The following is a 17,983-nucleotide window of genomic DNA, read 5'->3' on the forward strand; positions in this document are numbered from 1 at the left end:
ACAAAATACTTGAGTAATGTCAAAGACATACATCCATGCATGTGGAACTAATTCCAAAATGATGCATAAACTCCAGAGTCTTCACCCATGCCTGACGAACATGGAGCTTACACCTTCTGGGTTTATTACTGGTAACAGTAACAGAACAGACACTGTTCAGGAGCTCTGACTTATTTGCTAGATTTTATGTCACCTAGTGGTAAAATGTGGTACTGCTGATCCCTGCTGAGGGACCCACTTACTGATTGCATGAGGGATACCACTGTCTCTGGGGCTGCTTCCTCTACCAGCAGCCAATGATGTGGAGTCTCATAAGAACAGGCCTTACTGAACATTGTATGCATGGCCAACCTGCAAATATACTGCGTGTGTGCTTATATACTGCATGCATCAGCAATTGTAGGTTGCTCAGGCTTTGGCAATGTATGTGCTTTTTTTGGTCCAATATCTGATACATAGTGCAAAGCATTGCAGATTTTGACCTCTTTTCTGTATTAAAGTCAGTATACACCAGAATATAGAGTCTGAAGCAATTCAGAGGTTCGCTTTACTGCAGCAAATATGTCAGTGTTATGTAGTGATGTATCTATGGAGAGATTTGGTGTGTCCATAGGCAAGAATAGGGAAAACCGTGCCTAAAATAAGAAAAGAAAGCTGAGTCTAAAGTGGAAAAAGCCTGTTTGTGGTTTTTCAGTGTGACAGCATCCTCAAGCTAAGCCTTTGACATTATTTGAAAGAACCCTAAAAAAGAAGGAAAGATCTAGATCTGTGTTCGAGTGAGAGGCAGTGGCAGCACCCAGAATGAAAGGTTTCTGGGAAACAGAGAACAAAGAGAGAACTGCATTCCAATGTCCATGGTGTTAAATCACTGGGTGAATTCAATTTACTGAAAACCCTCTGTGTGTGTGTGTGTGTGTGTGTGTATGTGTGTGTGTGTTGTGCTGCGCGCATGTGCGCATGCACGTGTTTATGTGCGTGTCTAAGGCCAGGCACGTAGTTTCAAAGACTCTGCATTGCTTTCTGATGATTATTTATTTGCAGTCCATAAATCTTTTGTTGTTCTTAATTTTTGCTCAGAATGACAGCCGGGTTGAGTCATCATCATAATAGCAATGCTCATATAAAATAACGACAGAAAAGAAAACTAAAATCAGTATGACCTAGGATGGCTGCTGATGATGCCTAGTCAGAAGTCAGAAGTTCTACCTACCTGGCAAACTGTGGCCAATGGTGTCTGCTGCCAAAGTTAGAAGTTGCCAGCATAAAATGAATGTGTGATTGTTTGCTAGAAAATTACTGGGTGGTTTGTGTTATCCAAATCCCTTCAGACTGAATCTCTGCACTTTCCTCCTTGAAATGATCAGACATGAGGGAGCACAAACAGTAAATGATAAAACAGACATGAAAGTGAAATGGCAGATGACATCAGAGGTCATGTAACACATTTTTGTATCCCATAGAAGCATGTTTGCCTGGCTTTTCTGGGAAGAGTCATAATGGACTCCACAATAATAACTCCCAGAAACCAAACCTACTGACTTCTAAACGTGACATGGCCATCTGCACTGAGTCACCTGTTCCACTGGCTGATAGGCCTGCAGTAACATGGATACGTTATTGCTGGGTGTAATGCCTACTGGGGCCCTAGAGGCAGACTCGGCCAGCGTTTTCCAGAAATTGGCCTCTCCCCCACAGAGAAAAGAATGGCAAACAGAGATCAGAATGGATTCTGCTGAGTGAAATGAATGCCTCTTTGTTATCAAACACTTCCCATAAAGAAGACATCCACAGTGTATTAAAAAGTCACTAAAGGCGGATCAGAGGCAGAGAGCCAGTGCCCACAGAAGAGTTATTGTCAATAACGCCCCTTCACGGCCAGGCTTGTCCTAGCAGCGAGGCTGATCGATCTCCGATGCGGACCTTCTCTTTTTGGCTCTTTGGTGGAGTGCAGCAACGAGGCCTGCCAAGTGCCTCCCTCTCAAGATTTATGAAATATCTACCAGAAGGGGAGGACTGATAGAGCTGGACCTCAGGCCACGGTTTGCCTCTGTGAGGATCCTTTGTGTGTTTGCTAGTTTGCGGTTCTCTCAAGTTGGTTGACTGGAGTCATTTGGTGACACAGCTCATAATAAGCGTGAGCCAACAGTTCAGGGGGTCTCTGAGCTCTGCTCTGGACGTCATGGGTACGCGGTTCCCATCGTCATGATTGTTGCCATCCTGCCATCATGTCTGAAGATACCTGCTCATCTTCCAGCCAGACGGGGAAAACTCATTTATATTCCTGTGATATGCACTGGCTACCTGCGATTGGACACGACTCTGAGTTGTGGTGCTGTGCTGCTGCACGACTCTCCCTGCTCTCAGCATCTCACACTGCGCTGCTGGTAGATGCACGCAGCTTGGCCCCAGTTACGGGCTGATTACCCCCTCCTCTCTGTCTGCTCATAGTGATGAGCTGCTGTGGGGGGCTCATCACCCACCCGAGGTTTACGAAATTAAATGACTAACCGCTGTCTCTGAGGAGAGCTTATTCATAAAGGATTTTCTGGTTTGTATGTACAGCTATCAGCGTCTCATATCATACACTGCGTATGCGTGTTGCAGGTCAGTGGGACGCAGTACAGGCTAGCTGTATTATATGTTTTAAAACTGTTTGAAGATGCACAGTGACTCCCACAAGAAGCCAGAAGCAGTCTGTTTGAGGAGGAGTGCATTGTCAGAGAGAATCTTAACAGTAATGTTTGAAAGCAAGCGGGCTTCCAACAGCAGACGGTCAGATAAGGTAAAGGCAAGACAGGTGTGAAAGAACTCACACCAAGCCCACCCCCCCCCGGTTATTGGCACCCGTAATCTGATGTATCGCTACGTCTGACACCGAGCAGACTGTGTTTCTTTAAACAAGGGCCATATTGATATTGTCATCGCGGCGACGATTTAATCTTTTTTAATCCGAGCCAGTAAAAAAGGAGGCAGGAGCTCTCCTGGAGGCTGGAAGCTGTATCCAAGCAACGCCAGCGGAGAAAATCCTCACTTGTGTGTGTCCCAGTGTGTGAATGGACAAAGGGGACTGTGAATTGCTGCTTTAATTCACTTTTAAATGACAATATGTAATATTAACAGAGTGACCCCGCAGTCTGGAGCAGAAAATTAATATGAAACTTGTTCGATTCAAGAGAGAGGAGGGCTGAATTATTGATCCTTTTTTGACACTGATTTACTTTTTCCTCACGGTGCTGCCCTCCATTGGGCTTTCGATTAAATGACGATTGGTCTGAAGTAGGTTAGACTCAGCCCCTGTTGCAAATAATGACTGTAAATGAATAATCTATACGGTAACCGTGGTACCGGAATATACAAATCAGTCTGTTGAGCAGAGCAGATTAACATCTGGTAACACGCGGACTGAAATGGCAAGAGACTGAGGCAGAGCCAACTCTGTTAGAGTTTGTAGCTGGCGAGAGCTGACAGAATCAAAGGACTAGAGTTCCTCCTATTGGTCAAAATTGTAATCGCAGCAGCTGAGGAAATGTTTTTTTTTTTCATTTCCTCAGCTTTGTTTTCGTATTTAAAATCAGATAAGGAATTTTATATATTTTAAACAAGAACACATTTGATGCTGTTTGTTATTGACTGCAGTTGTGGTGAGACAATGAAAATACAGTTCATTGTGTATGGGTGACTTCCGACTTTCAGATTCCAACAGGTCGATCCCTTAGTCAGGCGTACTTAACGAACAGGCTTTGAATCCCAGCCCTGTTGCATTTCTGTTCTCCGGGACACGCACACACGGGTTCCCACTCATCTGCGTATCTGCGTTTCTCCTGATACACAGCAGCACGCTTGCCACAACCTGAGCATGACCAAACTGTGGAGAGGAAAACGGCGGTCACCCTGCCCCCTTGAAGCAGCCCTGCTTTCCACTACATACCAGTGACACCAGCTGCCGTCTGTACGCGGTGCCACTCCATCAAAGGCGCCACCGCAGAGACGTCACAGAAAGATACGCTCGCTCTCTGCACCCGCTTATTCTTGACTATCGCAGAACTCCTGCCACTTAATCATCCAGCATTTTTCAAGCAACCGCTAACATTTCTGCTTTTCAAGAGATTTCAAAAATAAAATGTATACTAGACTGCTTGCAAAGGTCACCAAGAAAGCAGCACTTTACATATATTTTTCAGCCCAGAGTTTTAAATATTCAAAACTTAACCTTTATCTTTGTCAGGTGAAGTTACAGCTGGGTTCTTTGCAAAAACTGTAGAAAGTCTCTAAACTTTTTGTTTCCTCTTTACCATAAATGCAGCATAGAAAAAAACAATATGTTCTCTGTCTTCATTCTCTACAGGTTCTTTCTTGCTGATTACCACAACAGCTGTAATCTACTGTACTCAATATGTGCAGTTAAGTGTAATTTCAGCCATCATTGCTACATTCCCTGTATCCTTGTTTTTTTGTCTGGCAGTTGAAATAATGCTGTTATAAAGAACTACCATTCAGAGGTGTCTGGGCTCGCCTCAGGAGCTCACTCTACTTCACATCTGAGGAGGTACATTTGTGTTGTATGCTAAGAATGTGAGCCTTCATCTGCCTCAGAGATGACCTCTCACCATTAGCTCCTCCACTTGAGAGCGGACAGCTGCTGGGGGTCTGTGTGTACCCTGCGCTTACCCCCTTGTCCTTTTCAAATATCAGATTTTGTTGGTGTTTTTTATTTGGTTGTTCCAGTTTTCTAGAAACAGGAGGGAGGGGACAAAATTCTCAAATTGCCACAACTGTAGCAAACATCGCTGCACCCCTGCCCTCCCGTTTCAACCTGCATTAACTGTAGGCCATCTCCTGAATCTGGCATGCAGACTTTTTGTTTTAAGCAGTGTCATTCCGTGGTCATTCAGGAAGGAGTAGTGTTGTTAAGAAGACAGAGTGGGTGCTTGAGACAAGCCTTGGGTGATTGTACTCTGTTACCATTATTGTTGCAAAGCTGGGATGTCAGCGTTTCAGGGTTGATGTGGTCCTGGGCAGTGGACATGGGTGTATTTACCTACCGCATACACTGTGGAGAATCAGATGACACTACTAACTGCTCCCCCCCCCCCCCCCCCCCCCCCACCCCATCATCCCCTCCTGAAATGATAGCACACTGGATCTTCCCCGTCCAAATTGGATTAGGCGAAAATCCTCCACCACAGGTGCTCATGGGACAAACAAAAGCCTCTTGATGACCTGTTAACACTAGAGTGATCGAATTGTCTTTTTAAATTGGTAGAACTCAACAAGCCCGGGGGTTGCATTAATTTATCCCTCTGCACAAAGGGCAAAAAAGAGGAAAGGGTGGTCCCCAATGTGAACAGATTTTTTTTTATTAAAAAGAACACTCCTTCTTATAATGAATTGATTACAAGGTGTTGTATGTCAGCTCCCTTTAAGAGCCTGAATTACAGCCTGAGAGTAACGATCTCCTCTCTCAACTGGAGGCAGCTCACCGAGGGGTTTGTCTGGTGATGCAACACTCAACTGTGTGAGTAAAAAAGGAGGGGCTGGTTCATGGTGCCGCACTCTCGACCGGTAGCCAGCACGTGAGAGATTGCTGTGCATGCGCTACTCTTACGTCTATCTAGCAGAGAGCTCCAGCTCCACGCTGCAGCCAAACGGTTGGCTTGGCACACTGTTCGGAGAACACAAGCTCCTCCAGTGTGCTAATGGAGTGCTAATACGCCTGTCGTCTGGGCGCCGTTTCCAGAGCACATCTGAAGATGGCTCGCGCAGGGAATGGCAGCGTTCCACTGGGAATGTCTGCTCCAACAACAATAAACATGGTTTCCTTTTTCAGTACTTTTTTCCCCTTATCTAGACAGGTGCTGCTCGCTCTCGGGGACCACTTAGTCGTCATGTGTGAATACAAATATGTGTTTATGTATTTCTTTCTTTGGCGTTCCAGTAAATGAGCAGTAATGTCTCGCACAGACTCAGCTGATGAAACCAAGCAACACACAGGGAAATTAAAGTGTAGAAATCATCTGTCTTCACAGTTTACTGAAAGGAGTCAAAGGATTGTGTCTGGCTCATGTAGACTGTGTTTAGAGTAATAAAGGAAATATTTAATCAACTGCAGCAGCATAATGGTGTGTCTGCAGTTATTGCGAGAGGCTGAGGAGGAGTCAGGCTGCCAGAAAGGGTACACCGGGTACACCGAGCCTGCTCTTCTGCAGCACAGAATATGTGTTGGCAGTGGATCTGTGATATAATACCATTTGTGATCTACTGCAACAAGTCATCGTCCGACCTTTGAACTGTCTCTGCTGCTTCGGCAGCAGCTGAGCTGAGTTGTAATTCATGTCTGAGCACTGTCGTTTTTGTATCCGTTTGCATCATGCCCCTGATATCTGGCACCTCTCTCTACTATCGTTGGACCTTTGGTATGGGCCAATAGCATATGAATAAAGCTGATGTCTTTCAGTGAGCAAAAGAGCCTCTCTGTTTTCGTTAGAGTTGTGGTTTTGTCTCTTTAATTGAGCCACTCCATCAGCTTCTGAAGCTGAAATAAGGATAAAGCATGGAGGCTCTCCTACCTGTATTCTCTTCATTTTACATTCATAATGAAAAGACCGACTTGGCCCATACACTGGCTCTCCAAATAGCTGAAAATTCAGACACCTTTACAAAGAGTATCATGAGCTCGTAAGCTGCTGCTGTTTTTTCTTCTAATAACAGCTTGCACTTAAACAGTAGGGCAGCACTCTGATAAAGGCTTAATTCCTACATGGAGAGGATCCAGCTTCAGTGTTGTACACATATACTAATTTATATTTCTATTTATCACTTTTATTGTAGTTTTATGTGTGTAACACCCATAACGTACTGGTGGGTATGGTTCCCAGGAGATGTGTGCTGCGTACAGAATTTGATTTCTTCCGTTGTTGCATCACGGGGATGGATTTTTCATTCTCTTCTTCCACTTGGTGTTATAGTAGCGTGAATGGAAGCATCCTTGCATTTCGCTACACCAGATTTGGAGAAGGGGTACCCCACCGACCTGCAGCAACCAAATGAATGTTTTCACATTTATTACCTGTTACATTTTTCCCCTCATACCGTCATTGCTTATATAGACTCACCTGTCAAGTCTGACATCACAAGACTAGAAACAAAAGAGTGGCCAGAGAGGCAGTCTCACTAATTAACGGATTTTGTAGAGTGCGTTACAAACAGCTTACAGTCCGCTCTGGTGAAAACGTGCATAATACAAATGTTTACTGTAGGTTGTGATCTGTTGAAACTGCAGCAGGGCATGAACATGGAATACATCTTGCAGTCGGAATTAAATGACTACAATACAGGAATCTGCCGTGAGATGAAATGGTGGCTGCATCAGACACATTCACCACTCCACAGTCTGGATTCCCTCCAGTGACTTAATTTACCTTGTTTTTTTTACAGCAAAATGTAATGTAGTCCTTTTTAATGCTTGTGTAACCTGTGTTACAAACGTATGTGTAACTTTTTAATACTTGTACAAAAGGTAATGCTGTCTATGTCAGTCTGTCTGCCTGTCTTTATGTCTTTATCTGCATCTCTTTCTATAAAACAGATGAAATATGTGTTTTGATTTCTCTTTGCTGTTGTCTTGAGACATTTACATAATTAAAGCACTGTGAATAAAACAATGAAAACTACTACAAATGTTTGAAATTCATTTACAGACTAATTATATGTATTGTTAAAACGCTTGTATCTAACTGTACAATTAACCTTTTCTTTATACAGTGGTTGAGGGCAGAAATCTCATCCCGATGGACCCCAATGGTCTGTCAGACCCTTACGTCAAGCTGAAGCTCATCCCCGACCCCAAGAATGAAACCAAGCAGAAGACCAAAACCATCCGCTCCTCCCTGAACCCCGTCTGGAATGAGTCTTTCACATTGTGAGTGAAGCTGGAGCTTCAGCAGCCCCACTGTGTGTGTGTGTGTGTGTGTGTGTGTGTGTGTGTGTGTGTGTGTGTGTGTGTGTGTGTGTGTGAGAGACAGTGTGAGACAGTGTGAGACAGTGTGAGAGTGTGTGAGTGTGAGTGAGTGAGGGTTAGTGAGGGTGAGTATGTGTGTCTGTGTGTGAGTGTGTCTGTGTGAGCTGTTTGTGCCCTGTCTATCTGAGTGCTGCTGTTACTGTAGTAGCAGAGGCTGGACCCCTCACTCTCTCCCTCCATTTTTCTCAGTCTCTGCCTCCATCTCTCAACCTCCTCCTCCTCTCTCTCACTGTCTTTCTGGCTTTTTTCTCAATTCAGTTCAATTCAATAGACTTTATTGGCATGACAATAAAGTTGCCCTTAAGTTGCCCAAGCATAACTTAAAATATCAAACAAAATGGAATGATAAGATGATGATGATAATAGATTTCAAATGAAATAAATGAATACATATGATAATAATCATAACATAACAAAACCTTTAAGTAATCATGTAATCAAATGATTTTGTTTTTCTGTAACTCCTTGTCTCTTTTCCTCTGTAACTCTCTCTCTCTGTCGCTCCGTCTGCAGCAAGCTCAAGCCCACAGATAAGGATCGCAGGCTGTCTTTGGAGGTGTGGGACTGGGACCGGACCACCAGGAATGACTTCATGGGCTCCCTGTCCTTTGGAGTGTCAGAGCTGATGAAGGCACCGGCATGCGGCTGGTAAGGACCCGCCATGCTTCGGCCCACAGTCAGATCCTGCGACACGATACCACCGCCTCGCAATCCTGATGCACACTCCAGGACCTCCATGCTCTAGTGGAGCCGGTCTGATCCCACTGGCTGATGCTTTCAAATTTGAACCCTTCATAGCTGCGCTGGTCAGGTGGGGTAGCTGGGGGTTCTGTGAGGCTGATTCAGTTGGTGCAAAAAGCCACTGATGGTGGGTGGCAGCTTAGTTGACAGTTTAATTCTCTGTTTTTATGCTTAGTTAGTGTGGGGAAAATGCATTTCTTGGAGTCTAGCTGTTGCGATCCCCAGATGGATTTTGGTGGATGGAGTTTAGAGCCAAGACAGACACTGTGACCTGTTGCCTGTTATCTAGAGTGAGCTTGTATTGTAGGCTGTTTCCTTGTATTGTGGGCTTTTTCCACTGCGAGGATGTGGCTTTTGGGGAGGTCTGCTGGCTGGTTTTATCCCCCTAGAGCACATGGGTGTAAATCAAACATGAAGCAAAGCCATGTGCACTGGGATGTATGCTCGCTGGTAGGCTCTGTGCTCTTTCAAAGTGGCAGCTTATGGTCAGCCGGTGTGAAAAGCGATCCAATATGTGCCAATGTGAGAATAATGCAGTTCCCCTCTGACTGAAGCTGCATGGCTCTGTGACTTATAAAGAGGTGTGCACCAGGGCCTGGAGGATATAAATAAGACCTCCGTGGGAGAGGGTGGACCATTCAGCAAAGCGCAGCGTCCCCTCATCTGCAGTGCAAGAGCGCTGTCTCTGGGATGAATGTTCCGTTCCACTTACGACCTCCATTTTATCTGCTCTGAAGCCCTCTTCGGTTTGTGCCCTTCCACCGGTACAGAAGAAGCTGCTGGTTTCACTTTATTTGTGTTGAGTGAAAAGTAGCATGAGGTTGGAAACAAACATAAGGTCACTTCTGGTCCTTCTATCAGTAGTCCAGTGTGCTTGTCCGCTGCTTCAAAGTAACACAAAGAGACCTCCCAGTGCAGGCAGAGGCACACTGTAGCTCCCAGCTGCTCAGAATGTTCAGCTACTATTTCTACACTAGGTTTCAATGACACCAGTGATTCAATGCACAGCTCACAATGCTGTCAATATTAATATTGTTAATAATACGCACAAATTGTGTGTTCTTTACTTTGATGTCCCACTTTCTAACAGTGCAATAATAAAAAACCAATATGTGGTTTCATGCAAAAAGGAATTATTCACATTTTTTGTAAGGCAGCTCTAGATTTCTTTTTTTTTTTTTTTTTAGAATTTGTGCCTTGAGTTTGGTGTTAACATTAACTGTCAGCATCCATCTTTGTAGAGGGCCTTATCCAACTGCTACAAGAATGTGGTCATTACTGAGCACTGGTATACTGCCGTGCGCTGAAGGCAGGTTCTTCGGCCCCTCCATGAGGATGTGTGGACTCTCTCTCTCTGTACTTCAGGTACAAGATGCTGAACCAGGAAGAGGGTGAGTACTACAACGTGCCCATCCCGGAGGAGGATGACGGGAACCTGGAGCTCAGGCAGAAGTTTGAGGTGAGGATGAGGACGTGGTTACTGATGACGCCGTCTTACCTTCACAGTCAATGTGTAGGCGGGCCCTGAGCTCCCTCTCTCGCCCATTCTTTTACACCTCCAGGAGGGCAGACACTCTGCCTGTTGAATCCATGTCAAACGGCTTGCTTAGGAGGAACAGGTGTGCCGGCCAGGTTTTGCATATCACAGTTGTGACTTACTTTCATTCCCTTTCATTCATTCGGTGCTCTCTCTTTGTACTCCCTTAAAGCACAATAGGCCTTTGATTGAAATGAATGTGATCGTAATATGCACCGTTTGTGGATTGGATGTTTGCGCATGTGCTGATTGACTATTATGTTTCATTTAAAGTGAGATGGAAAAAAGTGACGCTGTGTAACACCTCTTGTTGAACGCTGGCGATGCCCGCAATGACTCACAAAGCCATTCGGACCTTGTTATCTTCGCTTAAATGAATTGTCAGGCAAGGGCAATTGAATATCCCCTCCCTGTCACACCAGGTCATTTGCATTTGCACAGCAGATCGCTCCCTCTGAATGGAGGCACTGCATCTGGAGCATCGAGAGAGATAAAATGATCACGACTTCTCCGTGGAAACAGCTCTGTTGGTTAAATTATTTTCCTCCATGCCTGCACTGTCATGAGAGAGACTGAGTCCTGTTTAACTGTCCTGCAGGGAGCCCAGCTCTGAGAATTCCCATGGTGCATTGCAGTCGCTTGGGTGTGAGATAAGGGTTCCTTAAGAAATGCGACTGTTCACTCCTTTGATCTCTCTCTGTTCCTATATCAATAGCATTTCAGCACGGTGTCTGTCAGGAGTTTATCAGTAAGGGACAGAGAAATGGACAGATTACCCTCTCTATTTTTATGTGCATGCATGAGTTGCTTCATTCTCCAGCAATCTGTCAACACAAGGAAAAGAAATACTGAGGAAAAAATATTGCACTGATACATACATCTGGGTTTTTTTGGTCAATACAGTATGATAGAGGAATGTCTGTGCTTTGTCTGCTTGTCAGAAACAGTGCCAGTTTTTGGTATGTGATTACCCAGAAGCTCTCCTCACATACTCCCCCAGTGATCTGTGATTTAAACAGGCAGTGCAGCATCTCAGAACAGGCATAAACCTGTGGACGTCAGAGGGCACTCTCTTCTGGACTGAACTGAAATGAACTGAAATGGCCTGCCTCCCGTGGGAAACATGGGAGTGATTAAGCTTCGAGTTGACATTTGTGGCCATAGGAAAGCAGCATGAGCAGCCATTGCCCAATGTGCTTCTGTTCTAACGGGGTCAGTTTTAATGGAGCTGCGATTTCCCTGGAGACAGTTTCTGGGCCGAAACCGAAATGCTCACTCCATCCCCGTCCCTCGCACCTCCGAACGGCCCTGGCGCCGCAGCATGTCACACAGTTCCGCTGTCTTCTGAACCCATTATCGCCGGCACACTGAGGAGCAGAGTGTCGGTCCAGACCGTGGCCGGGTGTAGCTGTGTCGCCATGACAACACAGCAGGAGCACTGGCCCGTGTGTCGTCGGGGTGCTCTTTGTCACAGTTGTCTGCACCTCCCCCTCATTCCGGCCAACCGCACTGACATCATAACTTCACTCTCAGGCCTTTGCTTAGCATGACTGATTGCACATAATCACATATTGATTAAACCGACTCTATAATGGCCCAATAATGAGGAACTCTAGTAATATGTGATGCTGGAAAACCATGAAGGTGCTGACTGTGTACCATTCACGGTGTTGCAGTGACTGTTTAAGTCAGCTTCCTTGATTTTCTAAAAGGAAATTACCCGCGGGCAGCTGATTCTCCAATATGGTTCCATGGCGTTTTCCTTGATGGGATGGGAGAAACAACCAATACTGAATAACTAACAAATGATGGACTAATGATGGACTGAAGCCCCTCCAGCATTGCAGAATATAATTATCTTTACACCCTCTCCCCCCCAGTGAGTTTCCGTACCCTGCTTCTGTTACTATGGTAAAGGCAGGGGTCAGCTCTCAACATCTCATTCTTTTCTCCTCAGCAGGCACCTGTCTTAACCAAGTGTGGAGGAAGAGTAATCATGTGATCAGTTACCAGTAATTCCCACATTTCCACATCTTACAGATGAGAGATGAAAGACTGTAGACTGCCGTTTGAAAGGATTCTGGTTTGACACTAACCATGCAGCTGCCCCCTCTCATCAAAAGATGAAGTAGTCCATAGCAGCTGTTGAGCTGTTGGGGGTGTATCCTGTTGAAAGCCACAATCCTGATCTATATGTATACCTAGCTGTACAATCCATTATAGATTTCCTTAGGAGGCCTCCTTATCTGGGGTACCCCATGTACAGTAGCCATGTATGTATATAGTTGGAATATATATAGTTGGAAATGAACTGAATCGATTAGCTTTCTAATAGATTCTAATCGTGACACGATAAAATGGCCACACCAAGGTGTTTTACCTACAGCCAACTGATTGCTAGCATGGCTCTCTAACAACTATGCCACACTGTCCTCATGATGAGGATCAACAGAAAACAACAAGAACTTACCAGGAACACGCTTTCTCTGGATATAGTCCATTTTTCTGGATTGTTCTCTCAGATAATACACTCCATGAAGTAATGGGCAGCTCTGTCATAAAATCATTGTTCAAGAAGTGAACCTGAGATTCGTTTCTGACCATATAAAAGTGAGTCAGATGATAGGCAGCTGATGTGTTTCTGTATGAAAATGGAACAGTGCAAAGACCTGGTCACACACTGTTACTCTCCTTACCAATTCACTTGTTGTTAGCATGTTTGTGTGTTTGTGTGTGTGTGTGTGTGTGTGTGTGTGCGTGTGCGTGTGCGTGTGCGTGTGCGTGTGCGTGTGCGTGCGTGTGTGTATTCACACGCATATGTGCATTTATTTTATCACACATATAAAAGGAGTTGAAATCACCGGAAGAGACAGTGACTTTTTTTACCAGAATGTTACCCTGTGAGATACTCCTGTGTTTTGTTTCAGACTTCACATGTATTCATGCTGCAGGTACCCTAACAGAGCAACCTACATATAGTATGTGTATATAAGGCTACATGAACGGCTAAGCATACAGAAAATGTCAGCCAACATTAGTCTACGGCTTCAGTGTACAGTGAGCGTCCTTGAGCTTCCGTGGTATGGGGCCTTGCCAGGGATGCGAGGGTTACCATGGACACCAGGCCAGAGATGTCAGGAATTGTGAAATCATCTACCATGCCCTCACAGGAATTCCCCATGATTATGAAAGCTTTCTGTTAAGTCCATTCAGACAGCATTAGAATATTATCCTTCTCCCTGTTTTTTGGAGCGATGTCAGATGTCAGACTAATGCAATCTTTATGACAGAAAATGCCACACTTCTTCTCCTGTGCAGAGCTTTGCACCATCAATCAGGCAATTGAATGTGTCACACTTTGTACTGTGTTTAACTAATTATCACCTTTCTGTTCACAAAACAAGTCAGAATCAGCACAGCAGAAGTGATTAAGAGAGTTCTGAGGTAATGATGTTGTTAACTGCTGTTTACTGTCATTGTCTAAGAGTACCAACTGTTCCTCTCTCCCCTCCTTCCCCGGGACCTGTGGACATCCTCTCCTCCCCTCCTCTCTGACCCCTACTAATGCCTCAGTTTTCTCTCCTGTCTTTTTCAGGACTGCCATATTAATTTCCACTTCCTCAAGGTAGCTCTCTTTCTCCCCCCTCTCTCTCTCTGTCCCTCTTCCTCTCTACCCCCCCCCCCCCCTCTCTTTCCTCCTCCCTCTCTCTCACCCCCTCCCTCTGCTCCCACTCTGGGCTCCTCCTCTTGGTGTTCTGTCTTCCATCCTTTGTGCTTACACACTCTCTCTCCCTGATTGTTTGTATGTAGTTATTTGGCTACTGCAAATACATCCGATTTACTAACAATGAACGGCTGCGCTGGGATGGGCGTCAGTTTCCGTACAGAGCTGATACGCGGTCAGACAGAATGGAGAAAGCATTTGCAAATGACATTCCAAATTCCTTTTGATTCATGATGCTTGGATACTTCCAGTATGGGTCATAAGGTCAGAACCTGACCCCCAGCTGTTTTAAACATCAACAGCTGAAAAAAATGAAGATATGAAAAAAAAAAATCATAATGTGAGAAACCTTCATGTAAATGGAGAGAAAAAACAGATCTAAATGGTGAAATTTGCCATGTCTCATGGTGGGTATTTCTCCAAAGAGGTCTGTCACTTCAAGGCCCAGTGGTATAAGAGACTCGCTTACTTGTTTGCTTGTCCCTGCCCTATCTGTACAAATTGCTGGGCACAGCAGCTCGGGAAAGTAATGTAGGCCTCTGCTTTAGGCTTTCCGTCAGATGGATGTCAATGCAAACAAATCTCCCCCAGCCTGCGCCTACCCCTCATCAGTGGAGGATGGCAGGCCCTTGCAGATCACAGCCAGAACATGACCTCAGGCCTGTAGGGAGGGATTGTGGATCCTGCCGGGGCACTGAGACCTGAACATTCTATTGTTAGTAAATTACAGGACCTGAAAGGTCACGTGGGGCTCTCCATTCTGACCACGCGCTCTCCATCTTCACCATCATCATCCGCTCCTCCATCTGCTCCTGAGCCCCAAACCTGCGCCCCACCAGCACTCCCCATCGTCTGGGCCCCGGTTTTGCCTTGTGGGAGTACAGCTCTGGTACTCTGGCCTCTACGAGCCCATCTCAAGCCCCAGGCTGTAGAGGGCCAACGGCGTTGAGTGTGGACAGGCATGTTCTCGGTCCAGGCATGCTTGTGTGTCTGATCACCGGGGCTGGAAAGCAGCCCCTGCAACAGGGCTCACATCTCGTCTGTGTTACCTGTGGTCGTGGTGGAGGCAGTGAAATCACCCTCACCTGCCAGCCCATTTCGAACTCATGAACTGGATTGCTGTGCAAGCGCACACAGGTGTGAGAGGAGAGGCTCCTTTTGGCTGGGAATGAGCAGTGCTTAGAATGCTAGTGCCCCCCTCTCTTTCTCACTGACCTCTCAAAATAATGATCTTCCTTTTACCACTGCATGGCGACAAGACACAGCAAGGGGACCACATTACATTACGTTATTGCCATATGGTAGATGCTCTTATCCGGAGCGACTGACATCAGTTAGGATTTTTTATCCATATAATGTTATAATGTTATCCATTTATACAGCTGGATACTTACTGAGGTAGTTGTGGGTTAAGCAGGGAAGCAGGGAATCAAACTGCCAACCTTTCGGTTTATCAGTCCTGCTCCTTAACCACCATGCTACACTGCTGCCCCAGTCCACACTCACGTCCCTCAGTAGTTTATGTTATTGTTACAGTGTGCTTTCTCTGAAGGCAGTGTATTCACTTCGAAGGTGTATTCGTGGGTATTTTTCTTACAGTACACCCTACCTAATCTGTTGGCAGTTTTAATTTAAATAGAATTTCAGTTCAGTGATATTAGCATTTGCCAGTAAGTCGCACAAAGTAGTCCTAAATCAATCTCTTTCAAAGGTGAAGTTAAATGCAGTGGTAACTCCATATTGTGATACTTCATCCTGAGTAGGACATTTATGCCTAAATGCCCTGCGTAGATTGGTATGATTGTAAGAGGCATTATCCTTCTGCCTGACGGTAGTGTTTTCAGTGTGCATTCATGCTATACCCAAAAGGTGGCAGCACAGAACTGTTTTTTTTCTTTTTGAGAAATCTCCGTACTTTGCTTCACTGTTCCGACAGGATCTCATTATATGATCTGCTCATCTGTGTCTCAGAGTTGTATTTCATCTTCACAAAATTATATTTCGCCACTAAAAGTAGTCTTTTGTGAGTCAGTGTAAGTGCCAATGTTTGTAATATCAAACATAATTGTATTCATATACTGCACAGTGGCTACATTTGAGGTATGTGTCCTTCTTATGGATTATGAGACTTAATTGACATTTTAATATTTTATAAAATATGCTCAATAAATTGCTTCCTCTTTCAGAAACCTCCCTAGGTCTTGCTCAAGAGACACGTGTTGCAGTGAACATGGTTATGTCCCTTCAGCCATGTGAATTTCCGGGTAGTGATTTCCATTAAAATTGTAGCTGTAATCAATCATGACAACCTTTGTCCAGGCTAAAGTTTAATTAGTAAGGGGAAATTGGGCCTTTGGAAGCAGCAAGTTTTTAAACTATTATTCACAGATTGAATGATGCAACACCCACAGCAACCACTAGATGTCTCTACAGGACATCAGTGGAAGATTCAGGAATGGACACCTTAGCTCTGGATTGTCTTATTAGACTTTATTAAAACAAAGATAAGTGAAAGATATATCTTTTAATTTAAAAATGGAGGATAACTGGCACTACATATATGCAGATTGTAATAAGAGCTTTACAATGTTATGTGTTGGCCTCAGAATTGTTTCCCAGACAATGTCAACAAATAACTTCTGGATCATTTGTTCACAATTGCCATTGTTGTGATCTGAATTCACAGCTACCCAAGTGTACAAAACATGCCCTTATAAAGCACAAAATGAAATAGGATTATAATACAGTGCAATATAATTTAGATCACTTTTCATTCCAGTTCAGGGTTACACCCAACACAACCATGTCCCCACCACCCGACCTTTTATTGAGGCAGAACCCGGGGATAATTATGGGTGTGAGTTTTGACCCTGTGAGAAAATGTAGCACACACCCAGGACAGAGTTAATATCCCCTTCAGTGTCCCTCACCGTGCCTGACACAAACCTTGCCCGCAGACAGGGCCGAGGAGTAATTGGCGTATCTCTCTCTCTCTCTGTGCTCTCCGACGTGTTCCAAAACACAATTATCAGGCTGGGGTGGCTCTCTGTGGCCTCATACCTGAAATGAAAAAGATGTTGGTGTGAGAACTGCTCTGGTGGGAAATAATGCGGGGAGTGGAGGGGGGGGGGGGGGGGGGGTGGAGGGAAGAGGGGGTTCAGCATCATAACCAGTGCCTCTTTGAAGAGCTTTTGATTTTCATCCACACGTCGCCATCGGGCGCTCTCACCTCCATCGTTTAGCTGGCGCACAGCTGTAGCAGCTGGAGTCAGATTGGACTGGCAATGTCCTGTCCTTTCCCATTGTGTGCAGCTGAAGCGTGAGGCGGCCGGTCGTTTCTTGCTCATTCGACCGCAGACAGAGCCATCCTCATGACAGCAGTGAAGACATACTTTCAAGCCTGGATCTTTAGCACCCAGCAATGTGCCCCCCCAACCCCCCCCCCCCCCCCCCCCCCCCTTGACGGGTGTTTCACTAGTGTCAATTTTGACACTGTCTCCAACTGCAAACTGTAATTAGCACCTTCCACTGCACAGGAAACTTACTAGTGTTGCTGCTATCTCTCTAGGACACCCTCTGTGTTGGTTACCAGCTTTTCAGTGCTGCAAAGAAACACATTTATTCAGTTAATAATTGCCAGGAAAATCGATTGGACGGCAAGTTTCTGCCCGCCATTATTATAGTCGACAGGAAAAGGCCCCACTGTTACCGACATGAGCAGCAGATTTTTAAACTGTGTGCCAGTCTAGTGCAGTTGACTCAGTCTCCAACAGGATGATGCAGCATACAGTAGCATGACCATTCTTTTCTGTGCGTACTTTATTATAATGCCCCAAAGGACAAGCAGGCTGATTCACCAGACTATAAGAGCCAATAGGTAAGAAGCCATGTAATGCTGTTTCTTCCCTGCCAGCGGATGAAGGAAGTGCTCTGAATCTAAACTCAACCATTAGCACTTGATCAG

At 45.1% G+C, this 17,983-nt stretch overlaps 1 protein-coding gene across 3 annotated transcripts in view; it reads left to right on the forward strand.

The window, feature by feature from the left end:
* LOC118785273 (protein kinase C alpha type-like) overlaps positions 1-17,983 on the forward strand; it is a 175,195-nt gene that overhangs the window by 114,790 nt on the left and 42,422 nt on the right. For 2 of the 3 annotated variants that reach the window (XM_036539891.1, XM_036539899.1), the window contains exons 6-8: positions 7,762-7,918; positions 8,531-8,665; positions 10,124-10,217. In XM_036539891.1, the coding sequence (XP_036395784.1) occupies positions 7,762-7,918; positions 8,531-8,665; positions 10,124-10,217 (386 nt within the window). Of the gene's footprint in view, positions 1-7,761; positions 7,919-8,530; positions 8,666-10,123; positions 10,218-13,890; positions 13,921-17,983 lie in introns of all 3 variants that reach the window. The other variant, XM_036539905.1, reaches the window with a different exon arrangement.

The sequence above is a fragment of the Megalops cyprinoides genome, chromosome 1, assembly GCF_013368585.1.
Source record: "Megalops cyprinoides isolate fMegCyp1 chromosome 1, fMegCyp1.pri, whole genome shotgun sequence".
Lineage (NCBI taxonomy): Eukaryota > Metazoa > Chordata > Actinopteri > Elopiformes > Megalopidae > Megalops > Megalops cyprinoides.